This window comes from Dasypus novemcinctus, chromosome 30 (assembly GCF_030445035.2).
Source record: "Dasypus novemcinctus isolate mDasNov1 chromosome 30, mDasNov1.1.hap2, whole genome shotgun sequence".
NCBI lineage: Eukaryota > Metazoa > Chordata > Mammalia > Cingulata > Dasypodidae > Dasypus > Dasypus novemcinctus.
In genome coordinates, this window is record NC_080702.1 from 14,224,491 (window position 1) to 14,246,831 (window position 22,341).

The following is a 22,341-nucleotide window of genomic DNA, read 5'->3' on the forward strand; positions in this document are numbered from 1 at the left end:
GGCCCCTCCGCGAGGGCAAGGGCAAGGGCAAGCAGGCGGGGGTGCGCCGGGGGGGCCTGCACCTGCCCAGCAGACGGGGCTCCTCGCGTCCCAAGTGGGCGCTCCAGGGACCCGAAGGGAGACAGGAGGGCGCGGCCCCATCCCGAGTCCGGCTGCTCTGGCCGCCCTGTGCCCCCGCCCTGCGCCCTCCGCCCTGCTCCCCGCGCCCTGCGCCCCCGCCCTGCGCCCCCTGCACTGCGCGCCCCCCGCCCTGCGCCCTCCGCCCTGCTCCCCCCGCCCTGCGCCCCCCGCTCTGCGCCCCCCGCCCCTGCTCCCTCCGCCCAGTTTTGTAATGCGAGGCCCCGGTTCCCCGGCAACCGCCGAACGCGGGCGCGGGGCAGCCGGGCAGGAGGACACGTTCGAGTTCCCTGGCCGGGCGGGACGACATGACCTCGGCCGAGAAGCTGGAAGAGGGCGGCCTGGAGGACGAGGAGGAGATCACCGCCGCCACGCTGCGGGGCAAGCCCCGGCCGCCGCCCATCTCGGCGTTGTCCTCCTTCAGCTACGTCCCACCACGGCGCCCAGACCCCAAGGAGCACAGCCACTACTCCCGCCAGGCCCGGGTGAGGCGCGGGGGCGGCGCCGGGGGAGGAGCGGGGCCGGGGCGGGGCCGGAGCGGGGCCGGAGCGGGGCCGCAGGCGAGGGGCGAGGCTAGGGGCTGGGGGTGAGGCTGGGGCGGGGCTTCAAGCGAGGGGAGACGTTGGGGACGGGACGGGGGCAGGGCTGCAAGCGAGGGGCGAGGTTAGGGACTGGGGGCGGGGTAGGGGCGTGGCCGGGGCGGGCTGCAAGCGGGGAGAGAGGTTAGGGGCTCGGGGCGGGGCTGCAAGAAGGGATCGAGGCCAGGGGCTGGGGCGGGGCAGGACTGGGGCTGGGGCGGGGCTGCAAGTGGGGAGAGGTTAGAGGCTGGGGGCTGGGCTGGGGCGGGGCTCAAGCGGGGGGGGGGGGGGGGGGAGAAGTTTAGGGACTGGGGTGGGTCTGCGGCGGGCTTTACAGCCGGGAGGGTTGGGGGGGGGGCTGTGCCACCCAGAACGGGGACTGGAGATCCAGCTGCACTGCGTGGAAGGGGTCTGGGGACCCGGCAGGGCGTGGGGGCGGGGCCCGGGCAGCCTGAGGGATGCTTCTGGGGGTGGGAGCAGGACAGGACACTGGGAAAGGGCTACCAGGAAGGTCGAGTGGGTGGGGGGGGGAAGAAGGGAATGCTCCCTGGGGAGGAGGACTCGATGGGGCGCCCGGGGTGGAGGGGCCAGGGGCTCCTCGGCGGAGTCGGTGGGAAGGGCGCCTGGACCCCGGAGAGCAGAGCTTCTAGTACTGCGAGACACAGTGACACCCACCCTCCGGAGCTGGAGGGGCCTCGCGGCTACCCGGGGGTGCACAGTCTAGAAAGGGCGCGCCGAGGCTGTGCAGCGTGTGGGCGCGGCCCCCTGAGCGGTCTGTGCGGTGGTCCCCAGGCCGTGAGGAAGAAGCCAGGCCGATGGCGGTCCTGGGTCCCGGGGACCCTCGGGCCGCCTTCCCACCCGCCAAGGAGAACCAGGATTAGGTCTGCACCATCTGGCGCCGCGGCTCTGGGAAGGTGTGCGTGGTGGGAAGAGCTCGGGCGGGTCTGAGCAGCCAAAGCTCCCAAGAGAGGGCGGAAGGGAGAAAGAGAAGCGTGTTGAGAGTTGTCCAGGTCACCCATTCCTTTCTTTTCAACATTGTTTCTGTAGTCCCCAGGGCATCCCGGGTCATCTGATTAGATAAGAGCCTTGGTTGGGGTCCCTAAGCCTGGCGGACAGCTGGGCACCTGGGCTATCCCTCAGCCCTCCTGGTGGGATGGGATGGCCAGAATAGGGGTGCCTCACTCTTCAGGCTGCTGTCACAAGTGCCACAACTGGGTGGCTAAAAACACCAGAAACCCGGCTCTCAGCCCTGCAGGCTGAAGCCACAAGTGAGTGGGCCGGTGCTGGTGGGTCCATCCTGGCTGCTCTGCTCCTGGCGCTTGGCCAGCAAGCCGTGGGTTTCAGGGCCTCCTCAGTGGCCCTGTGGCCTGCTCTGTCTCTCTTCCCATGGCGCCCTCCCCTCTTGTCTGCCTGTGCCCACACCCCCCTTCTAAAGACACCAGCTGTGCTGGACTAAGGGCCCACCCACTGCAGTCAGCCTCATTCAATTTAAATGATTCCGTTCACAATAATGCTTTTGCAAAAAGTTCCCAGGTACCCAGGATTAGGACTTCAAGGTATCTTTTTGGGGGACACAGTTCAACCCATAGCACAAAATACAGATCCACTTGGAAAGGCAGTTAATGGTGTATAAAATAACCCCGCAAAATGCCTCCTTCCTCTCCTAGCAGCCCACGATCAGTGGTGCGCAGGTAAGTTCCCAGTTCAGGTCAGCCCTCGCTGGAGTACTCTGGAGTACTGGTGGGAGGCCTCTGACGCTCACGAGCTTCACTTCACACACAGAAGCAGAGTTTCCAGTAGAAGCGACGTGGCCCTCAGCCTGCCCCCGAGTCATCTCTTGAATCTGAGGCCCCCACTGTCTGGCTTTGAGCCTGTGGAAGGACTGGAGGGAGGGAGGAAGGAAGGTCTCTTGACACCATACCTGTCTCTGCTGGCCATTAAAACAGGAGTGGGGTGGAACGGAAGGGGTCCCAACCTTCTGCAACACACACCTCTTATGTTTTTTTTTCCCTGTGAGCAATAGCTTTTAAACAGCTGTAAATAGTTTCACTTATTAAGTGGGCTTTGCATTTTAAGTATACAGCACCTATGATACTGCCAGTGAGTTGATGGCCTTCGTGAGATAATTGCCAAAAAGCCAGGATGTTGGTGTATGAAGTTGTTCTATGCCACTTTATTGAGAGAATATAAAATTCACCTGGATTTTTGGAATAACAAAGACAGCTCACACTACACCGTTTGTACCTTTGAGGAGTCCCTTTCCATAGCACCCTAAGGTGGACTGTAGACTGCTCCTCAGTGGGGTGTCACTGATGTAAGGTACCGCTGAGGGCTGCACAGTGGGATTTGCAGCTTCTGAAGCTCAAATGTGGTAGAAAAGCAGAGCAGAACCCTTGCCCCCTGTGGGCCAGGCCCAAGATGGAGAAGGGCAGAGTGAGCCTGAAGACTCAGTTTCTCCTTCCTGAATTTGGCGGTCTGATAAGCGGCCCCACCTTCCAGGGCTGACTGAACAAGGGCCAGAGAGGGGCCCCGAGGTAGGAAGTGACCCGGGCTCTGTCTCTTGGGGAGAAATCAGGAAGGAGCCATAAGCACGCCACTTTATAGGACAGGGCTGGCACACTAAGGCCTGTGGGCCAAATCTGGCCCCCTGCCTGTTTTGATAAAGTTTTTTAAGAACACAGCCACACCCATTCATTTCCTCATCCAGTCTAGGATGTTGGGGCTGAGTGATTGTACGTGACAGAGCCCACGGGGCAGGAGAGTTCCCACCTGGCCCTCCACAGAGAAAGTCCCCAACTCCTGCTCGAATGCCTTACTGCCTCCTGGAAAAGGGAAGTGTCTTTAGAACACATTCATTCAAATGGGATTTTACATGTTTAAAGCATTTCAGGGCAGACTTGATTAGCTGGGGTCACAGGCAAATTCAAGTCCTGAGGCTTTGGGTATGACAAAAGGAAATGATGCCACCAAAATAAATATTAATTAAAATCTAAAGAAAAGAGCCTTAAAAGCACAAAGAACAGCAAAAGGCATTTCAAAGTCCATTTCATGGGTGAGCTACCACTGTTCATGCCACATTATTGGATTATGGGCACTGGTATCTGATCAGCTCCAGGGCTCCAGGAGCAGTTCCCCTGACCTTGGGATCATGGACATAAAGAGAGTGAGTTCTGTAGGGCAGGTTTGCTGAAGGACTGAACTGCCCTGAAATTCACTGCAGGTAATTTCAGGCCCTACCAAAGCTGAGCAAATTACTTCCTAAGTCATTTCCAAGGAGCACAGTTAACAGTAGTCAGTGGTGGTTAGCAGCCCAGGCTGGGGAGTCCTGGGTGGAAGTGTCAGCTCCATGTTGACTAGCTGTGGGGGCTTCACGAGTCACAGCCTCTCCATCTCACTTTGCTGTTCTAGGACAGATCAAATGGAACCAACCTCACGGAGCACTTATGAGAATGAATGTAATTAGTGTGCATACAGTGGGCCACAGTGAGCCCTGGGTTGGTGGAGCTCATTACTGTTATTGGCTTTGGCTAGTGATGGTCAGTGCCCTTTTGCTAAGGTTGGGTCCAGAGGCCCAAAGCCTTTCCTCCCTGATCTGGTCACTGTAGGAGATGCACATGATAGAAGCTTCAACGTGGAGGCATAGCAGCCCAGGCAAACTGAGACAGTGGCTTAATGTAAAGATAGAGTTCCCATGCCAAGGGGTGTGTGTGTGTGTGTGTGTGTGTGTGTGTGTGTGTGGCAGGGAGGCTCTACTCCATCCAGTCTCAGCAGCCCAGTGGCGGGAGGGCCACTGCTCAGCCTGCTGTCCTTTCAGTGTGAAGCCTCGGGAGCCCCTGGTCATGAGTGCTTACGTGCTTCTGACTGAAGAGTTGCACATAACTCCTTGGTCACATGGAAGCACCTAGCAGAGGAGCAGGGATGGTTACTCCTCTGGGTGGCCAGGAGTGGAGGAGAATGGGCTCTTGGTGCCTTCTACCACTCAGGGGACCCTGAAGAGCCCTCTGGGTTGGGTCTCTGGCTCCCCTTCCCACTGTTGCAAAGCCCATGCTTCTCCGGCCAAGTGCCCTTTCTCAGCCACAGCTCCACCCTGAGGAGCGAGGTTGCCTCCGCAGCCACATCCATTTCCCACCCCCAGCCCCACCGACCTCGGCAGCCCTCCTTCTGCACTGCCCTCTACTTTGTTCACACCTCAGTTATTTCCTGAGGGAAAACTGATGGTAGACAGCAAGGGCTAAACCAGTATCAGGAAACACTGAATTCAACAATACTCAAAACACAAAGGGCCAGAGGGACATCAGGAGAGAAAGGTAAATGGGGTTCATTTTGCTCTGTGTTTTAAAAGCAGCATCATGTGTGAAACAGGAAATCCCTTGAGAGATTGTAATAGCAAAATACCAATAAACCCAGAAGCTCTGTTTTGTGAGAGCATCTAAATCTAGATCAGCTTTATTAACATTCTGCTTCAACCCATAAAGTAGTGGAAGAAAAAAAGAGAAAAGAAAAATTGATGAAAAAAATAAAGGAAAAGCAGATTTTTCAGTTTGGTTTGTTGGAAACAGATGGTCATGTTACTAACTGAGGCTGGCTGGTGATGAAATTATTTTCTTTATTTTTTTGTGATAGAAGAATTCATTTTTGTTCTGCAAAAGTTCAAAATATGCAAAATCCCCACAGAAAAAACCTGTCTAAGATTTTGATAACATCCACCGACAGTGCTAAAGAAGGCTATTCTGAGCTATGGTAGGCTCCTGGTAACTAATCCAGGGCTTGGGAGGCAGGCATTGCTGCTTGCTCATCGTTCTTACTTTAAAGAGTGTTTTAGACCTGACTAGAAGGAGAAGAAATGGGCTTTTTTTGTCATGTTGCGTATCATACTCTATTATGCTGGGTTTCTCCAGCTTAGGGAACAAAATAAAGTACCACTTGCTCACACATTCAGTGTAGGGTGATTGCATGCTCTGTTCTTGAGCCCATTCTTCCCTTTTAGGATCTTCCTCCCAGAATAAGAACCCTAGGGGCTTGCTCAGCTCAGAAGGGTCAGAGGAAGCACAAGCCCAGCCTTTTCCCTGAGGATCTCCCCTTTCCCTGTTCCCCCACTGTTAGAGCTGCCCCCTGCTGGCTGACCCATCCCCGGGCTGGGCGGGGCTGGTCCCACCAGGTCCCACCGGGTCCCACCAGGTCCCACCAGAGCACAGTCAGGCTGGCCACCCTCTCCACTTTGGCACTAGGTTTCAGGTGTGAGGGAGGAGGGTACCTCCCACCTCTCCACCAGGTGTCTGGAGGCCAGGTCTCTGTGCTGGACCCAGCAGCTGTTCTCCACCACATATGTGTTCCACTGTGGGCTGGTCCCGAGGGACTCAAGCCACAGATCTGACCAGGAGCCCAACTTCCTTCTAAGTCCTTAATTTCCTGGGCCTGTGGGGGTGGTGTGAGAGTGATAGGGAGCAAATTATCTTTCTTTCCTGCCAGCTGGCCTCAAGTGGGCTGGGCAGTACCTCTACTCAGAGGGGAGGGTCTGGATTCCAGAACATTCCCTGGCAGAAGATCAAGTTCCTCCTTTGGAGAACTGACCTCCCACCATCCCAGCAGAGTGGGTGGGTGCTTGGGCTTCCTTGGATTCCTGAAGGGCCTTCTGGTCTGGAGGATTACCTATAAAGTTTCCTTCAAGAGGACAGAACACTCCCAGCTAGAGATGACACCCAGCCCATCAGCTTCCTATGTTACATATGTTAAAGATAATGAGATCTCTCCATGGTGTATTACACTTTTTTAAAGTTTTATTTTATTTTATTCAAATATCGTTAATTTTATGTAGTGCAGCAGTTTGATATTGTGTATGAATTCCAAAAATAGATATTGGATCATGTTTGCAAACTGGTCTCTTCCTCTGGGCATATTAGATTGTGTTAACTTCAGAGATTTCACTTTTACTTTATTAAATTATGATGGGGGTTTTGAATGGGCATGTCAGTAGGATGTTGAGTTTTCACCCCTTTGGTGGGCAGGGGCTCACCAAGAAAAAGACATGGCAAAGGAAGCAGTTGGAGTTTTGAGTTGGAGCCCTTTGAAGTGAACACACAGGAGAAGAACACAGAGGAATAGAGATGGCTCCATAGACACGGCAGAGGCCCCAGGAAGAGAGCGAGCCTGATGGTCTACATCTGACCTTGTGGAGAAAACAGAGCAGCTGAGCCCAGAAAGAAACAAGGCCCAGGGAGAGAGACAGACCTTATGCCAGCCTAAAGCTGAGACCAGAAGCAGGGACCACAGAGCCTGAAGAGGAAGGCTGAACTCTCGCAGAGACCGGCAGCCATCTTGCTCCAACATGTGGCAACAGACTTTGGTGAGGGAAGTAGCTCACACTTTATGACCTTGTGACTGTAAGCTTCTACCCCAAATAAATCCCCTTTATAAATGCCAACAGATTTCTGGTACTTTGCATCAGTACCCCTTTAATTGACTAATACATATAGTCAAAACGATTGATATTTTTTGTGTGATTTTTCCCCATTGCTTTGATGATTAGAAGGTTCTTAGAGTTATTTTTCACTTACTTTTAAAAATCCATCCAGAATTTTGTCTACTATGAAATGAAAAGATACAAGTTTATTTTTTCCCCAAAGAGCTACCCAATTTTCACAGTATCAAACACTGAAAACTTTATCACTGGCCATGGTTTGGGCTTCTTATTAACCTAGGAGGGTATGAGCCATACTGGAGGTGATGCTTTCAGCAGAAGCAAAGGCCATGGTGGGCCTTGGCACCCTGTACCCACACCAGAAGTGGACAAGCTTGAAGGCAGCAATGGGAGGAAGCTCGGGTACAGCAGGCTCATTCTGGCCAGCAGTGGCACAGGAGCAGAAGCCCTGGGCCCGTGCTGGTAGATTTTCTGTCCTCCCCTTCCTGTAAAGCAACTCAGAGCACAGGCACACCAGGATTTCAGCAGCTGTGTGACAAGTTCCTTTAGCATGGCCACCCTGGAATTCTCAAGAACTTTAAAATAATACTAAGGACTGTCTTGTTGCCCTTAGCAGGGTGGCTGTGGATGACAGCCAGGCTGACTTATCTTCACGTCTCCCCTAGAAGGACCAGGTGTCTTGCACAGGATGGAAGGTGTGTGAAGGGTTTGTAGAGGCTCAGCTGAAGCTGCGTTCACCCAGTCTGAGTTCCTGGAGTCAGTGAGGATGGGGGTTACTGGGTTTTCCAACATACTCTGCATCTGGGCTGCATTCTCTTAACAGCTGCCTTCTACCTTGTGCCTTGTAGTTGGTAGAAATACTTCCTAGTGTTACTATCCAGAAGAAAAAAGTAATGCAAAAACAAGCTTAGGCAACCTGGCATTAGGTTAGAGACCTGACACTCCCCAAATCCAGCGAGACCAAGTGTCTCAGTTCACTGCTGGGAGGATCTAAGGCAGCCAGAGTGAGCCACAGCTAACCAGGGGGAGGATTAAAGAACAACTAGCATGTGCATTTCTTCTTCTTTTATTAGACAATGAGGCAGATGTACTTTCCCTTTAAGAACAAGCTGGGATGAAAAAAACCGAGGTATTAAAAGATGATACCTCTTTTAACAGCATTGTTTTCTAGACAACAGATGTATGTGAGTGTACAAATATTTTATATTTATCATACACATATGTATATATACATATGGATATATATGAGCTATGTATGCATATATATATGAATTACCAAGTATGATAGCTCATGATAAACTATTTTTGTCTCTACAGAGGGATTTGCCTATACACAGCTGACTCTTGGCTGACAACGTAACAAGTAACTCCTTTTCTGTTACACATTCCTAGGATTCAGGAATGGTTAATTTTGCAAGAGCAGTACAAGCTTACTAAAGAAAATTGAAGAAATACAGTAGAAGACATGAAGGAGAAAACCAGCACACAGCCCACGCCCCTCGAGACAGAGCACACTGTTTATTACTTTAAGTTTGTGCACAAGTGATGGAGTCAGAGACAGAGAGCTGGGGAGCTGTCCCTGGACAGCGTCAGCTGTTGCATTCAGGGGTTTGTGATCTTATTGTTATTAGACAAGTTATGGGCCCTGCACCATTTTTGGCATAGCACACAGAGAGTACTCAGTAAATATTTGTAGAATGAATGAGTGAATGATTGAATGAATAAATGAATGGATACTAGGCAGGCCTAAAACAAAAGCAGGGGGCAGAGCACAAATAAGAAAAAGAAGACAAATAAGAAAAAGGAGTGGAGAAGAAATGGAAAAGGAAAAAAATTGAGGGAGCTAAAATGACCGGAGAAGAAAAGAGGCCTGTGCCCCATTCCAGGCCCCTTGGCTCCAGGGGCACCTACTCTTGCTGGGCTGGACCTCGGTTCCCTGCTCTGGGCCACAGCCAGTTCCATTCTAAAGGGAGACCCCCCCAACCCCCAAATACTTGCTGCAGCCTGGAAACTCTATGCCCCTGCGCTCCATCAGGGACAGGTTAGCATCTGTGTTTCATCAGGTTTTGATGACTCATCTTCAAATAAATGCATGACTTTCTCTTTTTATTCCAAGACAGGTATTGTTTCCCTCTATGACTGCATTTTTAAGAAGAATCTAGATTATAATCAGAAATTGCACCGAGATGACAGAGAACACGCAAAAAGCCTCGGACTTCACATTAACGAGGAGGTAATGTTAAGCCGGGAAATCCACCAGCTATTACCATATTAACATATGAATGTGTGTAAGTGTTGTAATATTGTGTTCAGTTTGCTTTTCATAACTCAGGGAATCTGGCAGCTCTCCTGAGTCATACTGTACCCAGAAGCTATGACTAAGCTATTCTTACAGCTTCTCTCTCTTATCATGTTCCTTGTGTGTTAATTGTCATGATTCAGTTGTTTGGTTCTATATAATCAAGCAATAAATGAGAGCAAAACTAAGAGATTCTTTTCCATGGGTAAAATAAGTCTTTGCTTATCTCTTAATTCTGGCTGTCTCAGTTCTTCTTGGGACCCTGGACTCCCAGGGATGACCCTGCACAAGCAGGACTCCTCCTCCCAGGCTAGCATCACCACCGCGCATGGAGCAAATCCCTGCTCGGCCTCCCCTCAGATTTCTGAGAAGAGGGTTTTCATGTAGGTAGCCACATTGGGTGGCATCAGGACAGCAGTGCTCATGGGGAGAGATGGCCAAGGACTGCAGCAGGTCACCTGGGGAGAAGCACAGGGCAGGTGGGCTTCTCAGAGGAGTTGGCATGGGACCTGAGGACTCAAGGATGAGGGAGCTGGCTGCATGAAGGGTAGCTCGGGAGTGCCCTGGTCAGATGGAAGGGATTGCATGGAAGCACCAAGGTGCAACAGCACCTTGGCATATGGGGGCAGTGGAGAGGTGAGCTGGAGGCCGGAAGCCAGAGGCTGAGGCTTGCCTGGCCACAAGGGGCACTCAGTGGCTGAAGGAAGGAGCTTTGTTCTGGGAGCAGCGGGCAACTCTGAGGGTGTCCAGCCAGGAAGTGCTGGAGCTGATTCACTTTAAAAATCATTGGTCTCACTTTCCCCCAGTCCACCCAATGATGGAAGAGGTTGTTGATGTGGGAGGGTTGGGGTGGGTGGGTTGGGGGTATATGGGGGCCTCATATTTTTTTAATGTAACTTTTAAAAGAAAAATAAAGAAGAAAAAAACATTGTTCTGGCTGTAGGTGCAGAGTAGCCCACGAGGCAGCCTTGAGTCTAAACGGGAAGAGCAGTCCAGGCAGAGCTGGTGGCGCTAGAACCCCAGTGGGAGAAGTTGGCTAGCTGGTGTGCTGATGGACCTGGTGTGAGCTGTGGGCAAGAGGAACCCTAGATCTTTCTGCTTGAGTCGCTGTGGACTGGGGGGAATGGAGGATGTATTTTACTAAACTGGGGCTGAGGGAGGGGCAAGACCATGTGGTGAATAATCAGTTGGCTGCCCCAACATTAGGATTCCATGATAAGGACCTTTTGCTAAGGCTTCAGCCACTCCACCTAAGTTCATCTGCGAAGGTTCTAGCACCTCTTTACAGGCAAAGGTCTATCATTGGAAGAAGGACAAGACTCCGGGAAAGCTGCTCTCCATCACTGACTCCTTCAGGAACAGAGGAGACTTCTGTAAAATAATACCTAATATAAAGTTGACCACTCTTTTGTAAGGGTGTAGGATTATGTAATAAGATGCAGCACAGACCACATTTAACATTGCAAAAAAGTGTATTCTTTATCAGAACGTATCACACTGCTTCATTGTCACCAGATAGGGGAAAAGCTAATTATTAAACTTAAGGTAGCCTGAGCAACTTTCCATGCTTTCCCAACCCACCTAGTGGGAGCACCTCCATTTATTGAGGATGATTTTCACTACTCTTTCCCAGGAAATTGCTTCCTGGCATTAGGTCTCAACAGGCCTAACTGCCTGTTGCACTAGGCCCTCCTGCTGCATTTCCACACTGCAGCATTAGCCTCACAAAGTCTGATCTGAGGACAGTGCTTTTAATGTAGGCCAGTTGCTGAGTAGACAGCTTTTATTTAATACATTTGACAGAAATTATAATACACATGCTTCTGGTGGGAATCATTGGATTTTTGCCTGTTGCTGCTGCTGTTTAAGAATGTCACCGTGTCATTTTTCACAATAATTTTTATTTCAATGTGAAAGAAAGTGCTGGAGGTACTATGAGGTGTATCATTTTTGTTCACATTCATTCATTCTGAATTTTTCTCTCATGAGAAAAGCATGCTTGGCATTACTTATATCCATGTAGTCAGCAGATACCTTTTGATCATCTGCTATAAGCTTACTGGGCATAAAGGCCACAAGACAAAAGTCCCTGCCCTCTGAGGGCTTACATTCCCATGAGACAGAAAAATAAAAGGCAAACACACAGTGAACCTAATTGCAGGCAGTAGTCAGTGGTGTGCAGAAAATAAAGCAGTGTAGGGTGAAATGTTAAATGAGTGAGGGGGAGGTGGTGGGGGCAGGGGGTCTGCTTTGGCTGAGCTGGGGGAGTCTGGGAAGACTGACTCTTGAACTAAGACCTGATGGGAAGGGGACTGAAGGAAGAAGGGGCCACGTTTCCAGGGGGAGGAAACAGAGAAGATGAAGGTCTGGAAGCTGGAAGGAGCCCTGTGTGTTTGGGGCAAGAAAGAGGGCCAGGGCAGGAAGAAAGGTGGGCAGGAGGCAGCTGGGAGAGAGGGAAGAGGGACGGAGGTCATGAAGGTGTGGTCAGAGGGAAGCAGGGCCCAGGCCGTAGAGCCTGAAGGCACTGCAAGAGCTTTGGCGTCACCTCGGAGGGACCTGAGGACACCGGCGGGTTCTGAGCAGAGGGCATGGAGGCTCACATGGTACAGGCATCCTCAGGCTTTGGAGTAGCCTGTAAGGGACCAGGGAGGAGGGGATGCAGGTGTACCTTTGTGCATCTTGGTGGGTGCAGGTGCACAGGCACACACCTAGTGCATTGTGGCAGGGTGCAGGCATGCAGGCACCCACCTAGGGCAATGTGGCAGGGCGCAGGTGTGCAGGCACCCACCTGGTGCACCTAGGCTGGGTGCAGGCATGCAGGCATCCACCTAGGGCAAAGTGGCAGGGCGCAGGTGTGCAGGCGCCCACCTGGTGCACCATGGCGGGGTGCGGGTGCGTGCCCACCTGGCACCCCTTGGTGGGATTCAGGCACCTGCTGCGGCAGACCCCTGCTGACAGGAGCATCTCCATGATCTCCCACAGGAGCACGAGCGGCCCGTTGGGGTGCTGACGTCTTCCACCTACGGAAAGCGCATCCACCAGCCCGTCGAGCCACCGAACTGCGACCATGGCCGCGCCAGCCACATGAGGGCTGACTTCTACAGGAAGAACGACATTCCCAGCATCAAGGCCCCTGGCTTTGGGCACATTTCTCCAGCCTGAGGTTGCCCCAGGCCCCAAAGGCCCAGGGCCCCTTCCACAGAGAGGGGAGCCTGGGGCCTTACGTCCCCGTTGTGCTGACACCTAGGAACTGCAGCGATGCCCCCATCCAGCCTTACGTGGGGACGATGAACATCGAGCAGCTTCCCTAAGGGGCCTCCGTCAGGGCCTGGCGGAACCTTTAAGATGTGGGGGCATCTGGCAGGCTGGCTTTTACATGAGACTATTTCAGATGAAGTGATGCTGGTGCCTCATTCCCTGCGGGCACCTCCATGACATTGAACCTTTCCCCCCACCTTAAGTGACTGGGCTTTTTGTTCATGGGCTCCGCATTTGTATTTTGGGAGGGAGTGGAGTTATTTTCATAATTGTCACAGAAGCCACTACTGCCTGATATTATCTCTAGTGTACACAAAACAACCTTTGCCTTTTACTTTCCTCAGGAGGAAATATAAGGAAAGTTACATTTTGGCACAATTGAACTCCAGATACTGCAATGTACTTTCTCCCCAATGGTTTGAACTGCAAATAATGGAATTTTGTTCACTTGAGGACAAAGATCCCTAGGAAGGATGGATGGTCCTGGTGTCCAGCATTTTCTGCTGCCACTTCACAAGTGAAAAGCAGCTGAGGTCATGGGGAAAGCATGGACCTTGGCATTCACCAGGGTTGGGTGAAATTCTGGCTCCTTTATTTTCTAGCTCCAAGGTCTAGTGCAAGTCATGCCATCTACTGGAGTCTACATTCCCCCACTTTTACAGCGGGGGATCCTAACCTTGTCTGTGTCTGTGTCTGGCTGGTCTGCCATGATACATATCACAGGCAGCAGGAATTCATTGTCTCAGGGTTTGGAGGCTAGACATCAAATCAAGGGACTGACAGCCATGCTGTCCTGCAGCAGGGTGTCTTGCTGACAGCTCAGCCTCTGCTCATCACATGGCTCTCTGTCTCCTGTGGTCTCCACTTCTGCACAGGGGTCCATCTGTCCAGATCCTCTCCTTGTGGGCTCCAGTCCTCTAGGAAGAAGGCCCTCCTGCCTCGATCTGGTCTCATCTTAATTAGATCTTTGAGATCCTTCCAAATAACTCCCACCCACAGAACCGGGGACCAGGACTTGAACATGCCTTGGGAGATGTGACTCAGCTCCCGTCACCGAGTCTGTGGGGGGCTCGGTGAGCTCCTGGAGTTGGTCGTATTACAGGTGGCCCTCCAGCTCACCACCCCACTCAGCAAATGTGGTGATGACCATCAACTTTGGGTGGTTTTCGAAGCAGTCACTTTTAACCTCATTTGGAAATGTTTACTTTGGAGAGAATTTGAAAAATGGTTCAAGTGTTGAGATACCATCTATATTTTAATGGAGTGATCCCTTGGAGGAGATAATTCTTCATCTATTGTGATTAAATTCTCCAGTTTAGCAGTTGAGGGGGAGGTGATTTAATTGATTTCCTCTCTGTTCCCCCATCATTGGTTTTATTGTTTTGAATCCCAGGTCATTCTCAAAGGACCTGTGACATTGAATTACTGGTCATTTCAAGGTTGAGTGACTTCTAAATATTTCTTTATTCATTTGAAACCAGCTTTTTCACTATAGGTGCCTTTTATTTTTTCAAACAATTATCAATATTTTATTCAGAGTGCCTTTGGATCCATTACATCATATTGGTAATACAATAAGAAAATATATAAAGTTTGGGTTATAGACATTTTTGTAAATTACTCTTTCTTCAGTCTCGATTACCAAGAAAAGCAAAGCATCTATAGGAAATGCCTTCATCTGAAAGTGACTGCAATAAATTAACTTCAAACTTAAGTTATTTTCATTTACTTTAAATTAGGCCATTAACCTTTTAGTGCTCACTTTTAATAAGCAGGGTTTGAATTGGGCAAGATTTCAAAAGATCTAGCATTTGTTAGGCAGCTAGGGAAATTAAATGTATTTTTGTAGATGAGATGTTTTCAACTTAAAGGTAATAAATAAGCCCATTAAAGTCACACCAAACAGAAACATATTCTTAGATTAAAATAATTTGTTTCACTTTATCAAATTACCACCATTAGTCAATGATGCTTTTTCTATTTTTAGACATATCTAGAGAAAGGGAAGTGGAGTGGTTATTGCCTTCATGAATTGCACATTGAGTTTGGAAAAAGAATAACATAGAGGATTCAAGACAAAGCCTAGTCATTTCTAAACAGATGCTTTGAAATACTGAAATTTTATTTTAAAGGGTGTGAACCTAAGGTGTGTGTGTTTTTCAGAAGATTTTATTATTTATTTATTTATTTCTCACCCTTTCATTGTTTGTACTCACTGTCTGCTCTCTGTGTCTGCTCATCTTTTTTTTTTTTTTAGGAGGCACTGGGAATGGAACACGGGGCCTCCTATATGGGAAGAAGGTGTCCAACCACTTGAGCCACATCTGTCTCAAGACACATTGTATCTCTTGTAGTGTTTCCTTGTTGTCTCATTGTGTTATCTTGTTGTATCAGCTTGCCATGCTAGCCCTTCATGGCAGCTCACTGTCTTGTTTGTCTTCTTTAGGAGGCACTGGGAACCAAACCCAGGACCTCCCAAGTGGTAGGTGGGTGCCCAACTGCTTGAGCCACATCTGCTTCCTCTAAAGTGCTTTTAATGAAAGAAGACTTCCTACAAGCCTTAAGTGTTTAGGAGAACCTTGAGGATGGGTATTTTTACTCACCTATGGATGTCACTGTTCACTGGCCTGACAGAAATGAACTCTAAGGCTTCTGATTTGCATTTTTAGCTCACAGAAGTGTTTTCATTTGCCTGGAGCACAAAGAGCTTTAGGGAGACCTGATGTTCTGAAATAGAGGAAATTGTGTCTCTTGAGAGAATTGGTGGCTCCCAATGGGAAAGGACATTCTAGCATGTCAAGCCCTCAGCATTGTTGCAAGTATCTGTGAATCTAGTCCTTCAAGCAATGAAGATTGATTGTAACTGTGGGACCTGAGGGGAGAGGGAGAGAGGAAAAGAATGGATGGAGGCAGGGTGACTGGGGGGCAATGGAAGTGTTTCACAAGATGGTGCAATGATGAATATAGGACATTTTAAATTACACCAAAAATGTATAAAAGTCTATAGGCTAAAATGTAAATCATAATGTTTAGAAAATTGTACAGTCTAAAATATAAGCCATAATGTAAACCAAAATGGGACCATGTTTGATAGCTACATTTCAATATCTGTACATCAGCTGTAGTAAATATAACATGAACATGTAAAAACATCATTGCTGGGGAAGGAGGAAAAAGGTTTGATGTTGGATATATGGGAGTCGCTTATATTGTATATGTGGCTTTACTGCGATCTAAAACTTTCTACAATGTAAACCATTATCCATGTGGTGCAGCAGTGCTCCAAAATGTATTCACCAAATGCAATGAATGTCCCACGATGATGAAAGAAGTTGCTGATGTAGAAGGAGTGGGGTGAGGGAGTTGGAGAGTATATGGGGATCTCTTATATTTTTTGTATGTAACATTTAAAAAATAGAGAGAGAAAAAAATTAGAAAAAAAAAAGGATGTAGATACTGAGGAATAAATGAAAGAAACTGCCTTCCCACTGTATACACAGGGCAATACATATTACAGTGATTAAAGACAAAATGTGAAAAACAAAGTTTTATGATATTTTTCATTTTTTAATACCCCAACTTATTTTTACTTTTAGTTTTTCTAAATTAGTATGTATTCTATTTCTAATCTTTAAATCTATTACTATTTCATTTTCCTATTATTGAATTTGGCAATATATTAGGCTTCATTTTTTAAGACATTTTGGACCATGGAGGGATTAAACTATGGCAGGGAGGAATGCTGGTGTGGGGTGTCATTGATGGGGGACAAATGGTTGGGAGGGAGCTCTCCAGGGCATGTATGTAGGGTACAAAAAATGTTCAAATATATGTTGGATATTTTTCACAGTAGTTATGGTTACAAATGACAACTGAGGGAGTGCTGAGTTCCTAACTGGGGGAGCTCTGTCACATTCCCCAATAGAACAGCAACAATCCCTCAAGTGCAAGGGCAAAGACCAGTGAAGAAGGAGGCTCCAATGATGAGCTCTTGATACTGATGACTATGCTTATGAGCCTGTGTACCTGAAATTTGAAGTAGGCCTAGAACTGCAGGGTGCTTAAGAGTTACCTCCTGAGAGCCTCCATGTTGCTCAAATGTGGCCACTCTATAAGCCAAACTCAGCATGTACATGCATTACCTTCCCCCCACTGTGGGACATGACTCCCAGGGATGAGCCTCCCTGACACCAAGGGATTACTACCAATCACTAACTGGTGATGCAACTAGAAAAAGACCTTGAACAAAAGAGGGAAATGGTAAAGACAAATGAGTATATATGGCTAAGTCTTCAAAAAAGACTTGGTTGGTCATCGGAGAGGTTGTGCTTATGCATGCTTCAGCAGGATCCCAGAGACAGCCAAAGTAGATACAACCCCAGGTACTGGTGCTCCTGAGGGCTATGGAGATACACTGGTTCTGCGATCATGGTGGTTGGCTCTGGAGTTCAGTGCCTGGTCAGTGGGCCCTACTTTGGAATTTGTGTTCCTGAGTGTGATGGAGTTAGACTCAGATGTGAACTTTCTACACATGCCTCTTCTGTCACTTTTACTAGTTGGTGCTGGGGTTGGCATATACCCAGGAGAATTCAATCTCTGGACTGGCCATGTGCCAGCTGGGCTCTGAGTCTCAGCAGGGTTGCAGCTCCTACTCTCCAGTTTGACTTGCACAGATCAGCTAACAGGGAGGTGAAGATGGTCAATCACCACATTAGGGAACCAAGAGTGTCTACAGCACCAAGAGAGAGAATCATATCCATCAGTCACATGGGATCTAAGCCCCCCTCAATGTAGAATCGGAGTGGACATCACCAACCCAGGGTTCAGAGGATGGAGGAATAAAATATGGATTAGGGTGAACTTACCGGTATTCTACTATAGAACTATTGTGACTAGTAATGGAAGAAACTGTAGTATTGATCTGGAGAAAGTGGCCATGGTAGTTGCTGAGGGCAGGGAAAGGGAAGAATAGATGTGATGTAGGGGCATTTGGGGGACTTGGTAAATGTTATTGCCAGGACAGGTGCTGGACATTATATATCCTGCCATAACCCACTGAATGTACTGGGGGAGAGTGTAAACTACAATGTAAACTATAATCCATGCAGTGCAGCAGTGCCCCAAAATGTATTCACTAAAGAATGAAATTCAGACAAAGAAAACCACAGACAGAGCAGAAGTTCAACATCAGTGAAACCTGGAAGAAAAGGGAGAGACCAGTGTCCCCTGCTCCCACCCTGCCTTTCGCTTCCTTACACTTTGCCCGCCTGTTCCTCGTAACCTCCCTGTATTATGGCCCTTCTCAGCAGCAGTTTGTGCTGCTGCCTCCCTCTGCCCCTCCTCCCAGCCACTGTTATCTTCCCCCTCCCAGCTGATCGCTGTTCTCCCCGCCTCATTTCAACCGCCCTCATCCCGTATCCGCCCCGGCACAACCTCGGAAACAACCCCCTCTGCCATCAATGGCTTACGTCATAAACCGCAGGTCCGCCCTTGCCTCTGCAGCCAATCCTCAGCTGCCCCGCGGACATGCCCCTCCCAGAACCGCCCCGCCTCCATGACACTATAAAACCCCATGTACTTCCCGAATAAAATCAGACCTGCGCATAGACCTCGTCTCCGTGGTTTTTCCTCCATCGAACCGCGCGTCCCCCAAGCCTTGAGCCGCCCGCTGCCGCCCCGGTCAGGCCGTGGCGTAGGCCCGATCCCCGGCAGCGACTCGCCTGCAGTGACCCGCCTGCAGTGCAGCAGCGGAGGCCAACAGACCAGGCGATGTTGCCATGTGTCTTGCCATAAAACAAATAAGGACCAAGGATTGCTGGCAGCCAGCCCAGAACACCACAGTCTTAGGAAAGAAAGCATGACCTTGATTTGGGCTTTCTTTTAAATTCCAATTGTTTAAGGCAACCCATATCATAGTATTTGCTTGAGCAGTCTAGGAAATTAAAATGGGTGCTGTTGCTGGTAGAGAATCTTTTGACCATTTGTGTTAGGTTGCTAAAGGCTACCAAGGCAATATATCAGAAAGGGGTTGGCTTTTACAATGGGGATTTATTAGCTTAAAAGCTTACAATGATAAGCTGTGAAACTGTCCAATTCAAGGTTTCATCAGGGGATGCTTTCTCCCTGAGTTGCCCCTGGGGGTGATCAGGTACAGTGGTGGAGACTGCTCCTCTCTCCGCTCTCCTCTGGGCCTTGTTGGTTTCAGATTCTGGTCAGAGTGGTTTCCCTCAGCTTCTGGTTCCTGGCACCTTCCCTCTCAGCTTCTGGGCATTTCCTGTTTCTGCAGCTTTTTCTGTATCTGTGGCATTTCAGTCCTCTGTTTTATTTAAAAAAAGACTCCAGTAAGAGGATCAAGACCTTCCCTGGGCTATGCAATCTAATCAAAGGCCCTTAACTGAAGTAATTTAATCAAAAGACCCACCTACAGTAGGTTTACACACATGGGAATGGATTAGCTCTAAGGACAGGATTTTCTGGAGTCCACAAAATCTTAAATGGCCACAGCATTAAAATACTGTTTTTCCTAAAAATATTCTCCAGAGATGCTATAATTAATGCTAGGTCAATAGATACATACAGCCTGTTTCCTTTCTTTCTGGGGTGCTACATTCTCAATTATCTGAATAAAAACTTTGTCCTGATCTGAGTTACCCAGGGATACCTCAATATTGGCTTCTGGAGAGCTTTTATTGGAAACAACTGCCAATGTGAGGTTGTTAGGGATTGCATCATGTCCTCACAAAAGGCAGGCTCAGGTCCCAACCCCTGGTCCTGTGGGTGTGAACCCATTTGTCAATAGGACCTTTGAAGATGATGTTAGTTAAGGTGTCCGCACTGAAGGAGGGTGGGCTTTAACCCAATGTGGCTGAAGTCCTTATAAGGAAAGGAGATTGGACAAAAGAAAAGAAGTGTCAGGGAGCAGCCAGAAGCTGAAAGTCAAAAGAACTTCAAGAGAAAGAAGCCTCTGCCATGTGCATTGCCATGTGATGTGACAGGCAAGGACCAAGGAACGCCAGCAGTCAATCCCAGAATACCATGATCTTCTGGGAGAAAGCATCACCTTGCTGATGCCTTGGTTTTAGAGTTCTCCTAGCTTCAAAACCATGAGCCAATCCATTGTGTGGTATTTGTTTCAGCAGGTAGGAAACTAAAATGGATGTAAAAAGGGGAGAAGGGCAAAACAAAACAAAACAACCAAGCCTGAATTCTGGAGTAAATCACAGGAGAAAGAAGAAAGGACTAAAAAAAAAGATACAGGCACTAAAAAACCAAAAATTTTTAATGAATTAACCTAACAAAAGACAATGGCATCAAAACATCAGACATGTTTGGTACAAAACATCCTAGGTTGTGAGGAATAATTCTGGTAATGGATGACAATGTGCCGATGGCATGAGACAACAGAGTGAGGTGACAATGGCCACAGATCCCAACTGGGGCCCATGGACAGCCACAGATGAGATGTGTGCAAATACAGTTAGACTCCATGTAGGGAGACAGAGTCAATTTATTCACCAATCTGTGTTTCAATATCTGACTAACAGATGCAGTTGGCGAACTATCCTATTTTCCAGAAAGTTAAATGCATCAGAAAATAATATACACCCCCTAGTTTTATTGCCATAAGAGTTTTTGTTTGTTTCACCTCTATCATCTTTGTTAGTTCCTTGAATTCTTTTCTCCCAGAAATCATGTTCCTTTCCCTTTTGCTTGGGAGTAAGCATAGTGCAAGTGGCAAAACCATCTTGGCACACATCAGACACCAAATGATATGCCACTGGGGTCACAGGAACAAGTCTAAAAGGCTCCATGGGACAGGACAGAGCATGCACACAGGAAATGAGGGGTTGATGAGACAGTTAGAAAGGGTGTGGAACCTTCCTGAACATCTGGTCCTCTGTGCATGAAGGTGTCTTTCAGCATGCCACATTGCTCTGGGAAAGTGACCGTGACATCTCTGTGTTCACAAAATGTGACTTCAGTTCCCCCTTTCCTTTCACGTTGATTATTCCCCAGCACGTGCATGTGTAGCCCAAGGTCTGCAAAATGAGGCTCATTTCCTTGATAACCTGCAGGCCACATGGACAAACAAAGAGGTGTTTAGTCTAGACATTAACACAACCCTTTTGAGAAGCCATTTCACTACCAGGATGAAGAGGCTGTTCACACTGACTGGCTAATTCCACTTTGGAGAAATTAGAGGAAGCAGGAATAATATGCAAGAAGAAATTCTTTTTGAAGACAAAGGCTGTCCTTAAATTCAGTGTTGTGATAGAGAAAAACTGGAAAAAAAACTCAAATACAGGTAATCTCCAGGGTTAAGTAGGCTTGTGGGCTATCATGAGCCATTTGTTGTGGATGGGACAACAGAATGATGCCGTGCCATCCTACCAAGAGAAACTGAGTTAAGTCTAGGTCTGTGCTATGATTTCAAGCATGTAAAGATTCAAATTTAAGGTGAAAAATCCTGGCAAATGAAAGTACATTGTTTTTAAAAAGTGGACTGCTGATGGTGTTTACAAAGTGTCATGAATGCTGGTTCATGAAACAATAAATGATAAATGTTAATAGATTTAACTATAGATGGGAGAAAGTACCCTGAGAAGAAGCCAAGTCCATTCTTGCAAGTGGACTCACAGGAATCAATGACCTAAAGTCAGAAGAGCTAAAGGAGTTTACATTCAGTTTATTTATTATTATTTTTTAAAATTCTGTATAATTTTTTAAAAAGATTTGTTTTATTTCTCCTCACCCCCTCATTGTTTGCTCTTGCTGTGTGCTGTGTCTTTAGGAGGCACTGGGAACTGAACCTGGGACCTCCAATGTGGGAGGGAGGCACCTAATTGCTTGATCCACCTCCATACCCTGCTTTGTTGTATCTCCTATTATGTTTTCCTTGTGTCTCTTGTTGCACCATCTCATTGTGTCAGCTTGCTGTGCCTGCCCATCATGCCAGCTTGCTGCCTTCTTTAGGAGGCACTGGGAACTGAACCACAGACCTCCCATGTGGTAGGCAGGAGCTCAGTTGCCTGAGCCACATTTGCATCCCTGCATTCACTTTAGCATGCACAGGCTAAGTCAGATGTAAATTTCCTCATTTCACAGATCGACTTCGGGTGTTATGGAGACAAGAGCCACTCACTCATACCCTGCCAATGTGACAAGACTCTTTGCTTCCTGGCATTGCACCATGAGGAGACCCCTGCTACTGGGTCAAATGGTGGTGGGATTTCTGGGATTGGATGTGTGGAATCCCCTGGAGGGAGGCACTGGCCTGCATGGAGCCTTGTGCAGGCTCAGCCTGAGCTTGTGATGGGTTCTGCTGGGTGGAATGTGCCTGGCATCACCAGGTGACAGTGATGAGGGGCCAGGCAGTGGCGGCAGCAGTGAGCCAGCCTCCTCAGATGTGGGGACTGTGAGAGACTTAAGACCGGCATCTTCATGGGTTAGCAGCTGGGAATATGAGAACCAGGACAAAAGTCAGGGACTCCTTCAAACAAGGGAGAAGTCTCAATGTCAAGAGCAGACTGTGGACAGAGCAAGAGAGGCCTCCATCTTCCTGCCAGGTGACCTGAGGGCCAGCTGTGAGCAGAGTGGGCAAGAAAAGGGCATGGAAGGTGGGGGACTCTGGTGCCAGAACTTCTGTCCTGCCAGCCCCCAGATGGGGCTCA

The 22,341-nt window shown here is 48.7% G+C and overlaps 1 protein-coding gene across 1 annotated transcript; it reads left to right on the forward strand.

Annotated features, from left to right (window-relative positions):
• The first annotated feature begins 425 nt into the window (after positions 1-425).
• LOC131276674 (cilia- and flagella-associated protein 90-like) lies at positions 426-12,574 on the forward strand. Its single transcript, XM_058290190.1, has 3 exons — positions 426-602; positions 9,230-9,346; positions 12,395-12,574. Exons 1-3 carry the CDS (start codon positions 426-428, stop codon positions 12,572-12,574), a joined length of 474 nt encoding a protein of 157 aa, XP_058146173.1.
• Positions 12,575-22,341: the final 9,767 nt, after the last annotated feature.

Excerpts from the sequence above, each read along its gene's own strand:
- LOC131276674 (XM_058290190.1), top strand. The coding sequence starts at position 426 with ATGACCTCGGCCGAGAAGCTGGAAGAGGGCGGCCTGGAGGACGAGGAG. Across the intron at positions 603-9,229 it reads ACTACTCCCGCCAGGCCCGG|ACAGGTATTGTTTCCCTCTA; the intron begins GTGAGGCGCGGG and ends TTTTATTCCAAG. Across the intron at positions 9,347-12,394 it reads GACTTCACATTAACGAGGAG|GAGCACGAGCGGCCCGTTGG; the intron begins GTAATGTTAAGC and ends GATCTCCCACAG.